At 40.4% G+C, this 13,700-nt stretch overlaps 1 protein-coding gene across 1 annotated transcript in view; it reads right to left on the reverse strand.

Moving 5' to 3' along the window:
• Window positions 1–13,700, reverse strand: part of LOC132816237 (tetratricopeptide repeat protein 21B-like) — a 123,886-nt gene that overhangs the window by 35,140 nt on the left and 75,046 nt on the right. The window contains exons 18-21 of the mRNA XM_060825733.1: window positions 13,202–13,340; window positions 7,646–7,752; window positions 3,368–3,556; window positions 641–751 (exon numbers count right to left, since the gene is read on the reverse strand). Coding sequence (XP_060681716.1) covers window positions 641–751; window positions 3,368–3,556; window positions 7,646–7,752; window positions 13,202–13,340 — 546 coding nt within the window. The remainder of the gene's footprint in view (window positions 1–640; window positions 752–3,367; window positions 3,557–7,645; window positions 7,753–13,201; window positions 13,341–13,700) is intronic.

Consider the following 13,700-nt stretch of genomic DNA (forward strand, 5'->3'; position numbering starts at 1 on the left):
GTGGAAGGAAACCCACACAGATACCTGGAGAATGTGCAAACTCCATATAGACAGTCACCTAAGGTGGGAATTGAAATCAGGGTCCCTGGCACTGTGAGGCAGCAGTGCTAACCACTGAGCCACCGTGCCACCCAATCAGTAAAGGGTAGATATTGGTGGAAGAGATGCTAGTTACAAAGTGCAAAATGGATGCACGATACAAGAAGGCCTCACGTCGGAAAAATATAATGATGGGAACAGTTATTGGAGAGTAGGGATGGTGTTGGCAAAGGAGGAGGACCAAGATAGGGAAGGAAGGTTCCAATGGCTAGGAATCAACTAAATAAGAAAATAAAAAAAATCTTAGCAAATAAAGCACCTTGAATTTCCTCCAGGTGCTCCGGTTTCCTCACACAGTCCAAAGATGTGCAGGTTAGGTGGATTGCCATGCTAAATTGCCCAAGGTGCCCAGGGATGTGGAGGTTAGGTGGGTTAGCCATGAGAAATGCGGGATTACAGTGATAAAGTAGGGGAGTGAGCTTGCATGGGATTCTCTTCAGGGGTCAATGCGGACTTAATGGCCTGCTTCCACACTGTAGGAGTTGTATGATTCTATTCTATTCTGTAAAGGGGGAGCTGAAGAATCTGTAAATGAACATACCATGTTAACATCATTGTTGTTTTGTACATTCTTCAGTAGCTTGATACACAGATGCTCACACATATCACTGTCCTCTTTGGCTAGGTATAATTGAGCAAGCTCTATCATCAGCTAAGAGAACAAACATGGAAAGTATTGTTAGAATAACTGAGGGGAATCTGTTCCTAAAGGATCACAGGATTGACACAATTGCACAGGAATTCTACAGCTCAGAAAGAGGCCTTTTGGCCGATCTGATCCATGCTGATGTTCATGCCCCACAAAAGCAACTTCAAGCCTTATTCCATTTAACCTTACTTGCATTCTGTTCCTTGCTATATCATGCACATAACTAACTGCCTCTAAAAAGGTATCAATGCTATTTCAACTGCTTCATTTTTAAAAAATTCATTCACAGGATGGGGGTGATGCTGGTTAGGCTAGCATTTATTGCCCATCCCTAGCTGCCCAGAGGGCAGTTAAGAGTTAACTACATTGCTGTAAGTCTGGAATCACATATAGGCCAGACCAGATAAGGATGGCGGATTTCCTTCCCAAAAAGAAATTAGTGAACCAGATGGGTTTTTCCCAACAATTGACAATTATTTCATGGCTCGCATCAGACTCTTCTATCAAGATTTTTATTGAATTCAAAATCGTCCATCTGCCGTGGTGGGATTTGAACCCTGGTCCCCATAACATTTCCTGAGTCTCTGGATTAATAGTCTAGCAATAATATCAATATGCATTTGGCTAACCTTATTGCACTGAATCTGAAAACATTCTACATTTTGTTAGTGCAGATAATATCAAATTTTTACGCTTTATACTTACCTGGGATAAGCGCATCCCCAATTGCCCCTGTGAAGGTAGTGAGTGCATAGGGAGCAGGTACTACTGGAATGCTGAGAAGAAGCAATTTCCAGGAATAGTAAAGGAATGGTGATAAATTTCCAAGGGATGGTGTGTGAGCCTTGGTCAATTGCTGCAGTGCATCTTGTAGATGGGACTCACTGCTGCCAGTCTGTGATAGTGGTGAAGGAAATTCATGTTGAAGATACAAAACCAGAAATTGCTGGAAAAGCTCAGCAGGTCTGGCAGCATCTGTGCAGAGAAATCAAAGTTAACATTACGAGTCCAATTATTCTTCGTTAGAATTAGTAGCAGATAGGAAAAGGTAATGTTTACACTGATGCCAGAGGTGGGGGAGAAAGAAGTGAATGGATAGGTACAGAGGGATCTGAGAGAGAGAGAGAGAGAGAGAGAGAGAGTGTGTGTGTGTGTGTGTGTGTGTGTGTGTGTGTGTGGAAAAACATTGTCTCTTTCTTTCTCCCTGCCCACCTTATGCTCACTCTCCCTACCCCACAACACCCCACTACCAATCCCCCCCTCATCAATATAAACACCACATTTTCCTAACTGTAATTTTTTTCCTGAAGAAAGGTCATGGGACTCAAAATATTAATTTGGTTTTCTCTCCAAAGATGTTTGTGGGTTTCTCCAGCAATTTCTGTTTTTGTTTGTTTCAGATCTTCGGAAGGTCCACTTCTTTAATGTTGAAGGTGGTGGAAGAGGTGCCAAGTCAGCGGGCTGCTTTGGCCTGAATGCTGCTGAGCTTCTTGAGAGTTCAACCTACAACAATCCAGGCAATTGGAGGGTATTCTATCACATTGCTTACTTGTTTGTTTTGTAGGTAATGGACAGGCCTTGGGAATTGAAAGGGAGTTACACACCCAGAATTCCAAATCTCTGATCTGCTGTTGTGACCGCAACATTTGGTCAGATTGAGTTTCTGGTTTGTATGCCGGGAAATAATAATTGCTGGGGAAATAATTGTTTAGGAATATGTACCAGCCAGGCAGAGGTGTTTATATGTCTGGCATCACTAGTAATTAGTGTTTGCTTCAAATAGACAGTACAGCTGCATCTTATACTTTCAGCAGAAAATAATTCAGAAAATGTATCCCACATATATATTACTTTTGAAATTTCCTTATTCACATACTAATTTTTTAAATTCTTGAACCGCTGCAATCCATTTCATTGCTTTGTTGAAACTTTGTAGCAATTGGTACAAATAAATGGCTTGCTCGAACATTTCAGAGGGCAATTGAGAGTCACAATGTTATGTGTCTGGAGTCACATGTGGGGCCAGACCAGGTGAGGATGGCAGTATACTTCCCGAAAAGAGATAAGTGAACCAGATAGATTTTTTCCCACCGATTAAGAAGAGTTTCATCATTACATTTTTAATTCCAATTTTTAACAGCATTCAAATTCCACAATCTGCTGTGGCAGGAAAAATACTCGGGTCCTCAGGAACATTATCTGGGTCTCTGGCTAATAGTCTCATGATAATGTTTTAAAAATTTATTCACGGAATGTGAACATCACTAAACCAGCATCCTATCACCTAGAGTCAACCACATTGCTGTGGGTCTGGAGTCACATGTAGGTCAGACCAGGTAACGTTGGCAGATTTCCTTCCCTAAAGTGCATCAGTGACCCAGATGGGTTTATTTCCTGACAACTGGTAATGGTTTCATGGTCATTATTAGACTCTTCATTCCAGATTATTATTGAATTCCAGTTCCATCATCTGCTGTGGCAGGATTCAAACACTGGTCCCCAGAACCCTACCTGGTCTCTGGATTAATAGTCTGGTGAAAATACCACTAGGCCATCACCTTTCCCTGACTGAGATGAATATATCCTTGGAAGTATGAAAAGAATACTCTTTTTACTTACCTTTGGGTCATTTTCCACAAAGCCCAGCCCTTCTTTATAGAAGCAGATTGCCTTGTCATAGTCTTGCAGATCCACGGATATATGTGCTATCTCAGCACAGATGGAGCCGGCCAGCTGTTTTTCAGCTGGAATGATGTCTAAGTGCTCCATCATCAGGCGTTTCAGTAACCGTCCTTGTAAATTGTAAGCCTTGTAAACATTGCAAATGAGACATTAACAATATAACACAAAACAAATACTTGAACACACAGGTTTGCCTTCATTGAAGCTATCAGGCTGCATAGCAGAGAAACCCAACAGGAGATTTGATAGAATCGTAGAATCCCTACAGTGTAGAAGCAGGCCACTCAACCCATCAAGTCCACTCCAACCGTCTGAAGAACATTCCACCCCAGTAACCCTACATTTCCCATGACTAATCCATCTAACCTGCACATCTTTGGACACTGAGAAGAAACTGGAGCACCCAGAGGAAATCCACGCAGCCACAGGAAGAATATGCAAACTCCACACCCGAAGCTGGAATCAAACCTTGGTCCCCAATGCTGTGAGGCAACGGTGCTAACCACTGAGCCACCATGCCGCCCTTCAGATCTCTTAAGAATTCTGAAGGTTCTACCCCAGTGGCTCCCAAAGTGGAGTACAATTATCCTAAAGGATACGGTAAATGTCCTGAAGGAATACTTTTCTCATAATTATATAATGTTGATTTACAGACCACAACATTCCCTTTTCCTGTGGTCCAGGTGTTTCCCAAATGCAAGAGTATCTGGTGATCAAGCTATGGTGCCATTGTTGCTGCTAAATGGAATGCATCTCACTGATTTGCCTATTAGCAGCAAGTGAAGGAGAGAAACAACCTATATTTGAAGCAGATGTGAGCAGTCAGAAGGTGAGTAGAGCGCATGGGACTGACCACCCAGCCAGCCAGGTAGTGCAACATCAGCGGCTAGTGTCTCAAGCATTACCAGAGTGACAGGGGCTTGATGAAGAATCCTTAGACAGCACCTTCCAAACCCATGACCACCTCCATTCAAAATCTTGGAACTCTATCCCTTCCTAACAGAATTGTGGGAGACACCTAAACCAAGTGTACTGCAGAAGCTCAGAAAGACAGCTGCCTTACAGACACCTTGTCAAGGACAACTGGGGTGGCCCATCCAATAATGTGCACATCCAATGGATGAATTTTTTAAAAAGGAGAGCAGACCACTGAACAGAGAGACAGCAATCATCTTGGTGGAACTATGTCTCAAAGGTGCAAAAGACTGGGTGCAGAGAGGGGTTTAGATAGAGGGAATGCTGAGTGAGTGAGAGAGTAAGTGCATGAGGAAGGGGGTTTGGGAAGATGGGCTGCTGAGTAAATTATTCTTTACAGAGCAGGGATATCACTGATATATTCTCCCAAATTCAAGAGCTCCAACAAGTATCAATTAGTGGGAGGTAGAAGCTAATGATTATGTACATCTGCCTATCTATAATGTGTAATCATCAAGATTTATAAAATGAGTAGCTGAACAGAAATTGCCTCTAGGGGTACAAAACAAAAGCTGGTACATCTGAAAAGAGGTACATGAGCAAAAATACTGGTCTAGGCAAAACACTTGGAGCAAGACAGTCATAGAGAAACAGACCCTTTGGTCCAACTCGTCCATGTCAATTAAATATCCAAAATTAATCTCATCCCATTTGCCAGCAATTGTCCCATATCCTCTAAACCCTTGCTAATCATATACCTATCAGATACCTTTAAAATGTTGTAATTGTGCCAGACTCCACCACTTCCTCTGGCAGCTCATTCCATATATACACCACTCTCTGCGTGAAAATCTTTCTCCTCTCACTTTAAACCTATGTCCTCTAGTTTTTTCCTTATCCTGGGAAAAAGACCTTGGCTATTTACTCTATCCATGCCTCTTATAAGTTTATAAACCTCTATAATGTCACCCCTCAACTTCCAACTCTTTAGAGAAAACAGCCCCAGCCTATTCAGCCTCCCCCTATAGCTCAAAACTCCCAACACCAGCAATATCTTTGTACATCTTTTCTGCACCCTTTCAAGTTTCACAATATCCTTCCTATAGGAGGGAGACCAGAATTGCAGACAATATTCCATAATTGGCCTAATCAATGTCCTGCAAAACCGCAACATGACCTCCCAACCCCTATACTCAATGCATTGACCAATAAAGGCAAGTGTACCAAATGCCTTCTTCACTGCCTTTTAACTTGTGACTCCACCTTCAAGGAACTATGAACCTGCACCCCAAGGTCTCTTTGTTTGGCAACACTTCCAAGGGCCCTACCATTAAGTGTATAAGTCTTGCCGTAATTTGCCCTACCAAAATGCAGCACCTCACATTTATCTAAATTGAACTCCATCTGCCACTCCTTGGCCCATCAACCAACCTGATCAAGATCTCGTTGGACTCTGAGATAACCTTTACTGTCTACAACACTTTGGTGTCGTCTGCAAATTTACTAACCATTTCTCTTATATTCACACAGTGAGGAATTGTTCCCATTGACAGAAGGGGTAAAAATTCAGAAGACACTGATTTAAGGAGATTTGCAAAAGAAAGAATAGTGATATGAGAAAGGACATTATACGCAGCTGGAATATACCACTAGAGAGTGTGGTGGAGGCAGATACAATCAGGCCTTTCATTAGGAAGCTGGATAAGCAGTGAAAGTTACAAAGGACCAGGGAGTGGGAATAGCTAAATTACTAGTGCATGGGTCTGGCATGGGCATAATGAGCTCTGTGCTGCTGCCTTCCCATGATTCTATCAATCTCTTTCTTTGAAATCTGTGAAAAATATAAACTTAACACATTATCAAATAAACAATTTGTAAATCGTTTAGAATTGATTTTGAACAATTACAACTTTCATGGTGCCTTTCCACGATTTTAATTAACATTCTCCCATTTAAAGACAAAAAAGAATAAAGTAACTATTGCTTTTGTAAACACAGTGGACTTTTACATTTGGAATTTGAGCTTGAATTTATTCTATGATGACAGGATGAAATTCTTCCTTCCTTAAAAAGTAAGGATTTACAAGTAAAAGGAGAGTGCTTTTGTTTTCTTCATTTGTGGGAAATGGGCATCATGGCTGGGCCAATATTTATTGCCCGTCCCTAGTTGTCCTTGAGAAGGTGGGGGTGAGCTGCCTTCTTGAACCACTGTAGTCTACCTGCTGTGGGTTGATCTACAATGCCCTTACAGAGTGAATTCCAGGATTTTGACCCAGGGATAGTAAAGGAATGGCGATATATTTCCAAGTTAGGATGATGAGTAGCTTGGAGGGGAACTTGAAGATGATGGTGTTCCCATATATCTGCTGCACTTGTCCTTCTAGATGGAAGAGGTCGTGGGTTTGGAAGGTGCTGTCTGAGGATCTCTGGTGGACTTCTGCAGTGCATCTTGTAGGTAGTACACACTGCTACTAATCAAATTCATTGTGTGGCAATATTACAGCTTAAAGAATTGTGTGTTGTCCTGGTTTTTCTTATGAACAGAGGTTGAAACAGAGGTGATGAGTGGTCCTTCCAATAAAGTAAATAGTTTGTGAAGCCTTGGGATTATTTTTAAAGTTGCAACAGTAGAAGCATGCCTGAATGGGTGGAGTCAACTTCCCACAGAACTAGAAATTTTGTTTAACTTTCAGTAGCTGTTGGGGTTTGGAAGCTGCTGTACATCTCTCCCTGCTACAGCAAAATGCTTGAGCTCTCTCTGTCTGTCTCTGAGTTTTCCCTTGATGCTCTTACATCCTGGACTGGAGAATTGCATGTGAGCCTATCTATTTTACTGAAATTGCCTTTGCCGAGGGTGTGCTTATGGGATGTTACAATATTGCAACAGTTGCAATTTGTTAGTTAAATAATCTATTAGTCTGTTAAGTTTTCCAATTGAATTAAGTTATTCCAATTCTTTTCTTTTGTTCGTATTTTAACTATAATATAAGAATAAAGTTTGTTTTGCTTCAAGCCTGGTAGTCTGACCAATTGAGTTACATCCAGAACACAACGCCTTACATTTACCTTTAAAAATAAGCAACAGTTGGGGCCTAGGTCATTTTCTTAATACATTTGGAGGGTTTTGGTTTAGTCCATAACAATTTCCAGGAACCCATTAGTGAACTTTTTTTTTTAAGAAGAGTCAGTCATATTGTTTCTCATTCCATTTGCCAGACCTGCTGCTTTTTTCTGTGACAATAACAGGTTTCTGTTAAGAGTACAGGACACAGTGGAAATGGTGTATATAGGTGCCCTCACCTTGGTTAAAGCAGTCATTGCTTCCTCAACTTCATTAGTCTCCTTGCAGATCTTGGCCAAAAGCATCAAGTATTTCACATCATTCATCATGGTGGCTAAATCATTTTCTGAAACAGAGTAATGATCTGACAATGGTATTTGCCAAACAAGAGGTGACAGATATCCTGGTTGCCCTCTTAATAATAATACAGCAATATTTATTCATCTATATTGTCATCTCCCTTCTAAATCCACATAAGAGTCCTGCAAGTTATTTTGCCACTCTGCTATGTTGGAATCACAATTGTTTCTCATTTTCAACCGGGATCTTAAAATTTCTCAATTCTTTATCTCCTTAGTTTTTGTTCTTATTATCTGCTAGGTCTTAAAAGCTGTGCTACAAGTCACCTAACTGATACTTTCTGTTTTACCTTGTTCTTCCCATTGTATAGCGCAATGTTTAAAATTAATGACTGGTTTTTAATTTTATAAACCATGACCATAAAACCATAAGACCCTGGAGCAGAAGTCAGCCATTTTGTCCATTGAGTCTGCTCCACCATTCAGTGAGATCATGGCTGATCTGATGTTCAGAAACTCCACTTTCCTGCCTTTTTCCCATAACCCTTGATTTCCCTCCTGATTAAAAATATATCTATCTCACCCTTGAATATAATAACATCACCTCAGCAGCCCTCTCTGGTAAAGAATTCCACTGATTCAAAACCCTCTGAGAGAAGAAATTCTACCTCATTTCTGTCTTAAATGTGCAACTCTTTATTCTGAGATGACGCCCTCTGGTTCTAGACTCTTCCACAAAGGAAAACGATCTTCTCGCATTTACCTTATCAAGGCCCCTAAGAATCTCATACCTTTTAAATAGATTGTCTCTCAATTCTTCTGTATTTCCAATGTATGCAGGCCCAATCTACTCAACCACTCCTCATTAGATAGTCACTCCCTACCTGGCAAAAACAATGACTGCAAATGCTGGAAATGAGATTCTGGATTAGTGATGCTGGAAAAGCACAGCAGTTCAGGCAGCATCCGAGGAGCAGTAAAATCGACGTTTCGGGCAAAAGCCCATCATCAGGAATACAGCCTACCTGGTATCAGCCTGGTGAACCCTCTCTGGACTGCCTCAAATGCTAGAACGTCTTACCACAGGTAAAGGATCCAAAACAAACTGTAGCTATGGTCTGATGAGTGCCATATATATTTTGAGCAAAATACCCTTACTTTTGTTCTGCATAATGCGGAATGAACCCAGCCAGGTGATCAAAGTTTCAATGGGGGAGCCTTTTGGGAACAGTGACCATAATTCCATAAGTTTTAGTTTACTTACAGATAAGGATAAGAGTAGTCCTTGGGTGAACGTATTAACTGGAGGAGGGCTAACTACGGCAACTGTAAAATATAAATTGAAGGAGGGCTGTTTAAGGGTGAATTCACATCTGTCATGTGGGAATCGTTTGAAGACCAGTTGATTATAGGAAGCTGAAGACAGAAATTGCCCTCAAAGAATGTAAAGAAAACATGCAAGAACTTAAACAAGGAATCAGGAGGACTAAAGGGGCCATGAATTGTCCTTAGCAAACAGGATTAAGCAAAATCCCAAGATGTTTTATACGTATATAAGGAACAAGAGGGTAGTTAGGGAAATGGTAGGTTCACTCAAAGACAAAAGAGGGAATTTATGTGTGGAGTCAGTGGAAGTGAATGAGATCCTTAATGAATACTTCACATTGTTATTCACAAAGGAGGACATGCTGATGGTGCATCTAGAGAGGGCATGGTCTTTATATAAAAAATGTGGTGTTTGGTGTTTTGAAAAACATTAAGGTAGAGAAGTTGCCAGGGCCTGATGAGATCTGTTCAGAATACTAAGAGAGGAAATTGCTGGAGCCTTGTATGAAACCTTTGTATCCTCTTAGTCACAAAAGAGGTCCCAGAAGACTGCAGAATAGCCAACATTGTTCCTTTGATTAAAAAGGGCAATAAGGAAATCTGGAAAATTACAGGCCAGTGATAGGGAAATTATTGAAGCTGATTCAAGTCATTTATATTGGTTATAGAAAGAGAGCTTGAAGAGTGTGTATTACAGGTTATATGCAATTCAAAAGAAACAAGATACAATTACAACATTTAAAAGGCATCTGGATAGGAAAGGTTTAGATGGATATTGGCCATTGCTAGCAAATGGGACTAGATTAATTTAGGGTATCTGATCAGTTGGACTGAAGGGTTTGTTTCTGTGCTGTACATTTCTATGACTGTATGACTCTAAGAGATGGAAATTCAGAAATGCACTGACTATAGTAGTTGTAAAAACCTCACAGATTTCCTAGAAGAAGCAGGACAGACTTCATCCCTTCATTTTCTTGGCATTTTTACCCACATTAGATGACATCTCTCAAGAGTTTGGTAGACTTCTCGATGGGGAAGTTTATATAGGAATTAGAAGGAATGGATTTGAAAGGTTAAATGCTCTCTTTTTTAATTCAATGTTCATGTGAAGGGAGTAGTTACATCACACATGGCGACTAGGCTGATAACTCTGAGAAGTATAGTTAATTAAAGACCAGTTGATTCATAAATTTCTATAATCTTTTTTCACCTTCTTCAGAGTCATCTACAGCAATCAAGTGTGTCCCAAAAAAAATGGGTTCTCCTTGACTGAACAGTAGGCCTGTTGCCTCTGCCACAGACGCCATAGCCTCCAGAGATTCCAGACTTTTGAGCATATAAACTCATGAGACACTCCAATGCAAAACTGAGGGAATGCTACATTGTTGGAAGTTCTGTGTTTCAGGTGAGATGTTAAACCGAGTCCTTTTAGCTTTTCCAAATAAACATAAAAGAAGTCATTACAGCACTCCAAGAAGAACAGCAGGGTTAATCTGATGTCCTGATTATCATTTATCCCTCAAACAACCTCACCAACATATGTGCTAGACTTCGCTGTGCCCAAGTTGGTCACACTGTTTCAGGAAACACACTTCAAAAATACTCCATTGGTTGTTAACTGCTTTGAGATTACATAAACTCAGGTTCTTCCTTTTGGAGCAAGCTTTTGAAAAATATATTAAGATAAAGATGCTAGGTATTTGAAACTATCCTCTGGAATCCAAAATTGAAGTTAGACTTGTTAATTTTAAATATGAAGATGATAGAACTATTACTAATCAAAGCTGCAAAGAGTTATTGAGCAAAGGCAGTCAATCACAGATTAATCATGATTAATCATGATCTCATTTAATGATGGAACATTACTCTGCAAATTACTTCACATGAGAGAATACGCTCCAATGTGCTGGCTGAGAAAATTAACAGGGCGTTATTTATGCCAAGGTAACCCCATAACAAAATAATTCTTCGTTTCTTACCCACTAGTATTTAGTCATATTTTTTGTGACTTGAAATTACAGTTTGACATACAACTGCAATTGTCTTTTGATGTGCTATTTTAACACACATTTTATCTCACGTCATTTTAAAAGTTCTTATTTTAATAGATAATCCCCTTCTTAAAATAATAGGCGGGGAATATCATGTGACCAGATGAATGCTGCTCTTTAAAGCCGCAAACAATAATTCCCTGGCTTTGCTTTCAAAGTAAATCACTGAAAACACAATAGTACAGATTTCGTTACAAAATAAAGCTCTTCCTTACTGTAATTACCACAGGACCTTAGAATTATCCTCAGAAAATAGCTCCACACATTGTATTGAACTTGTAACATTTGTCATTGTGCACACTTGGATCTAGCTCCTTAGTGTCAAGAAGTGAAAAAGAAAATGTGATTGTACCTAATGTACATTTGTCTACATGCTGTACAGCTTTCGATGAATTGTCAACAGGGACTTCAAGAGAAACATGATGTTCATTGTGGCTTAATCAGTGACACTCTTCCTCTGATAATGAAGTCTGAGGTTCAAGTCCCTGCTCCAGAGTTTGAGCACATGAAACCCCAGTTGACCCTTCACTACTAAGGGAGCACTGCACTGTCAGAGGTTCTGTCTCTCAGGTGACCAGCTAAACTGGGACTTCACCTGTTTGTTGGGGAGGAATGTGAAAGATCTCCTAACATTATTTCAAAGAAAAGCAGAGGAGTTATCCATTGCGTCTTGGCCTACATATCCTACAATCAACATCACAAAACAATGTTGTCAGAATATAGATGCAAGTCAACACAACCAAACCAAAGCAGAAATAGGTGTTTAGAATACAGAACTCACTGACTTAATTAGCATTAATTACTTTATGGGGAAGCTAGATTAAGTACTTGAAATGGTGTAAATGGTGTAATGATACTGTCTCTAGACTGAATTAAACCCTAGCCAACACTCCGGGTGCATAGGCCCAATCCTACCACACTAGCAGCTTAACTTAAAATCTGGAATTAAAAGTTAGATGATTTCTGCAGAACTGTCATTGATTGTCAGAAAATGCCATTTCATAATGTTCTTATGGAAAGGAAATCTGCCAAGACATGGAAGGAATGAAACCTAGGCACCTGAAATGCCTTCACTGTTCAGGATCAAAATCTTGTTCAGGCTTTGGGGAAATCAGAAGGTGAGTTACTCGCTACAGTATTCCAAGCCTCTGACCTGCACTTTATGTGGTGTGTTTTATTTGGTGAGTCCAGTTGAACCAAGCAGTCTGTGTCTATGGTGGAAATTTTATACAAATCTGTGCAAGTTCCCCCAACCAGTGAGATTGTGAACACCTCAGGAATTGCAGCAGTTCAAGAAGGCAGCTCACCACCACCATCTCCAGGGCAATTAGAGAACGACAATAATTATGAATAAATGAATTTGAAAATGCAGGTAGAGTTAGGTTCGGAGGATATTCATCACAAATATTAAATGCAAAGCTGACCCAGTATTTTTTAAATTCACCTTTGTGGGATGTGGGCATCGCTGTCCGTCGCCAGTTGCCTTGTGAAGGTGGTGGTGAGCTGTTCTTGAATTGCTGCAGTCCATCTGCTGTGGATTGACCCACAATGTCATTAGGAAGGGAATTCCAGGATTTTGACCCAGTCACACTGATGGAACAGTGATGCATTTCCAAGTCAGGTTGGGGAGTGGCTTGGAGGGGAACTTGAAGGCAGTGGTGTTCCCATGTATCTGCTGCCTTTGTTCTTCTGGATGGAAGTGATTGTGGATTATGGAATCTGAGGATCTTTGGTGAAATGCTGCAGTGCATCTTTTGGATATTACACACTGCTGCTATTCAGCATTCCTATGGAGGGAGTGGATGCTTGTGGATGTGGTGCCAATCAAGTGGTTTGCTTTGGTGTCAAGCTTCTCGGGTGTTGTTAGAGCTGCACTCATCCATGCAAGTGGGGAGTATTACATCACACTCCTGACTTGTGACATAGAGCGTGGGCAGGCTTTGGGGAAATCAGGAGGTGAGTTACTCGCTACAGTATTCCAAGCCTCTGACCTGCACTTTATGTGGTGTGTTTTATTTGGTGAGTCTATGGTGGAAATTTTATACAAATCTGTGCAAGTTCCCCCAACCGGAGTAAACATCAATTTCTCTATAAGAAAGTGGAATATAAATTAACGTACTGAAATCATGTTCAAGGGCCTTTCTCAGCACTTTCTTTGCTTTATCGAACAGCCTCAGTTTCAGAAGGAGTTCTGCCAAGTCATAACACAAGAAGTCCTGTCCACCTATTTTTAGTGCAGTTTCGAAATAATGAATGGCCTGAAGATGAGAAAAAAAATACAAATCACTCTGCTATAGCTCCTTTGTGATAAAATTGGCATATAAACACATGATATTTTAATATGCAATAAGAAATATAATCAGCACAGCAGGGAATATTTATCGCACACTTTGGCCTGTGGGTCACACAGCAACTTGTCAATGTTGATCCCTGATCTCTACTGAATGAACTTATCTCAGCAGAGATTGAACATGGTTCAAGGAAAGATGGGGCTTGATGGCCAATATGACCATGTTTGTTCCATACTTTTGCAGGTCAAACGAAAATATGTCTTGACATGGCTTTCAGGCCTGACATTCAATCAATATGCTCTGTGAAATCATTGTCTACATGTTAAA

Source organism: Hemiscyllium ocellatum, chromosome 5 (genome assembly GCF_020745735.1).
Source record: "Hemiscyllium ocellatum isolate sHemOce1 chromosome 5, sHemOce1.pat.X.cur, whole genome shotgun sequence".
NCBI classification, from domain to species: domain Eukaryota; kingdom Metazoa; phylum Chordata; class Chondrichthyes; order Orectolobiformes; family Hemiscylliidae; genus Hemiscyllium; species Hemiscyllium ocellatum.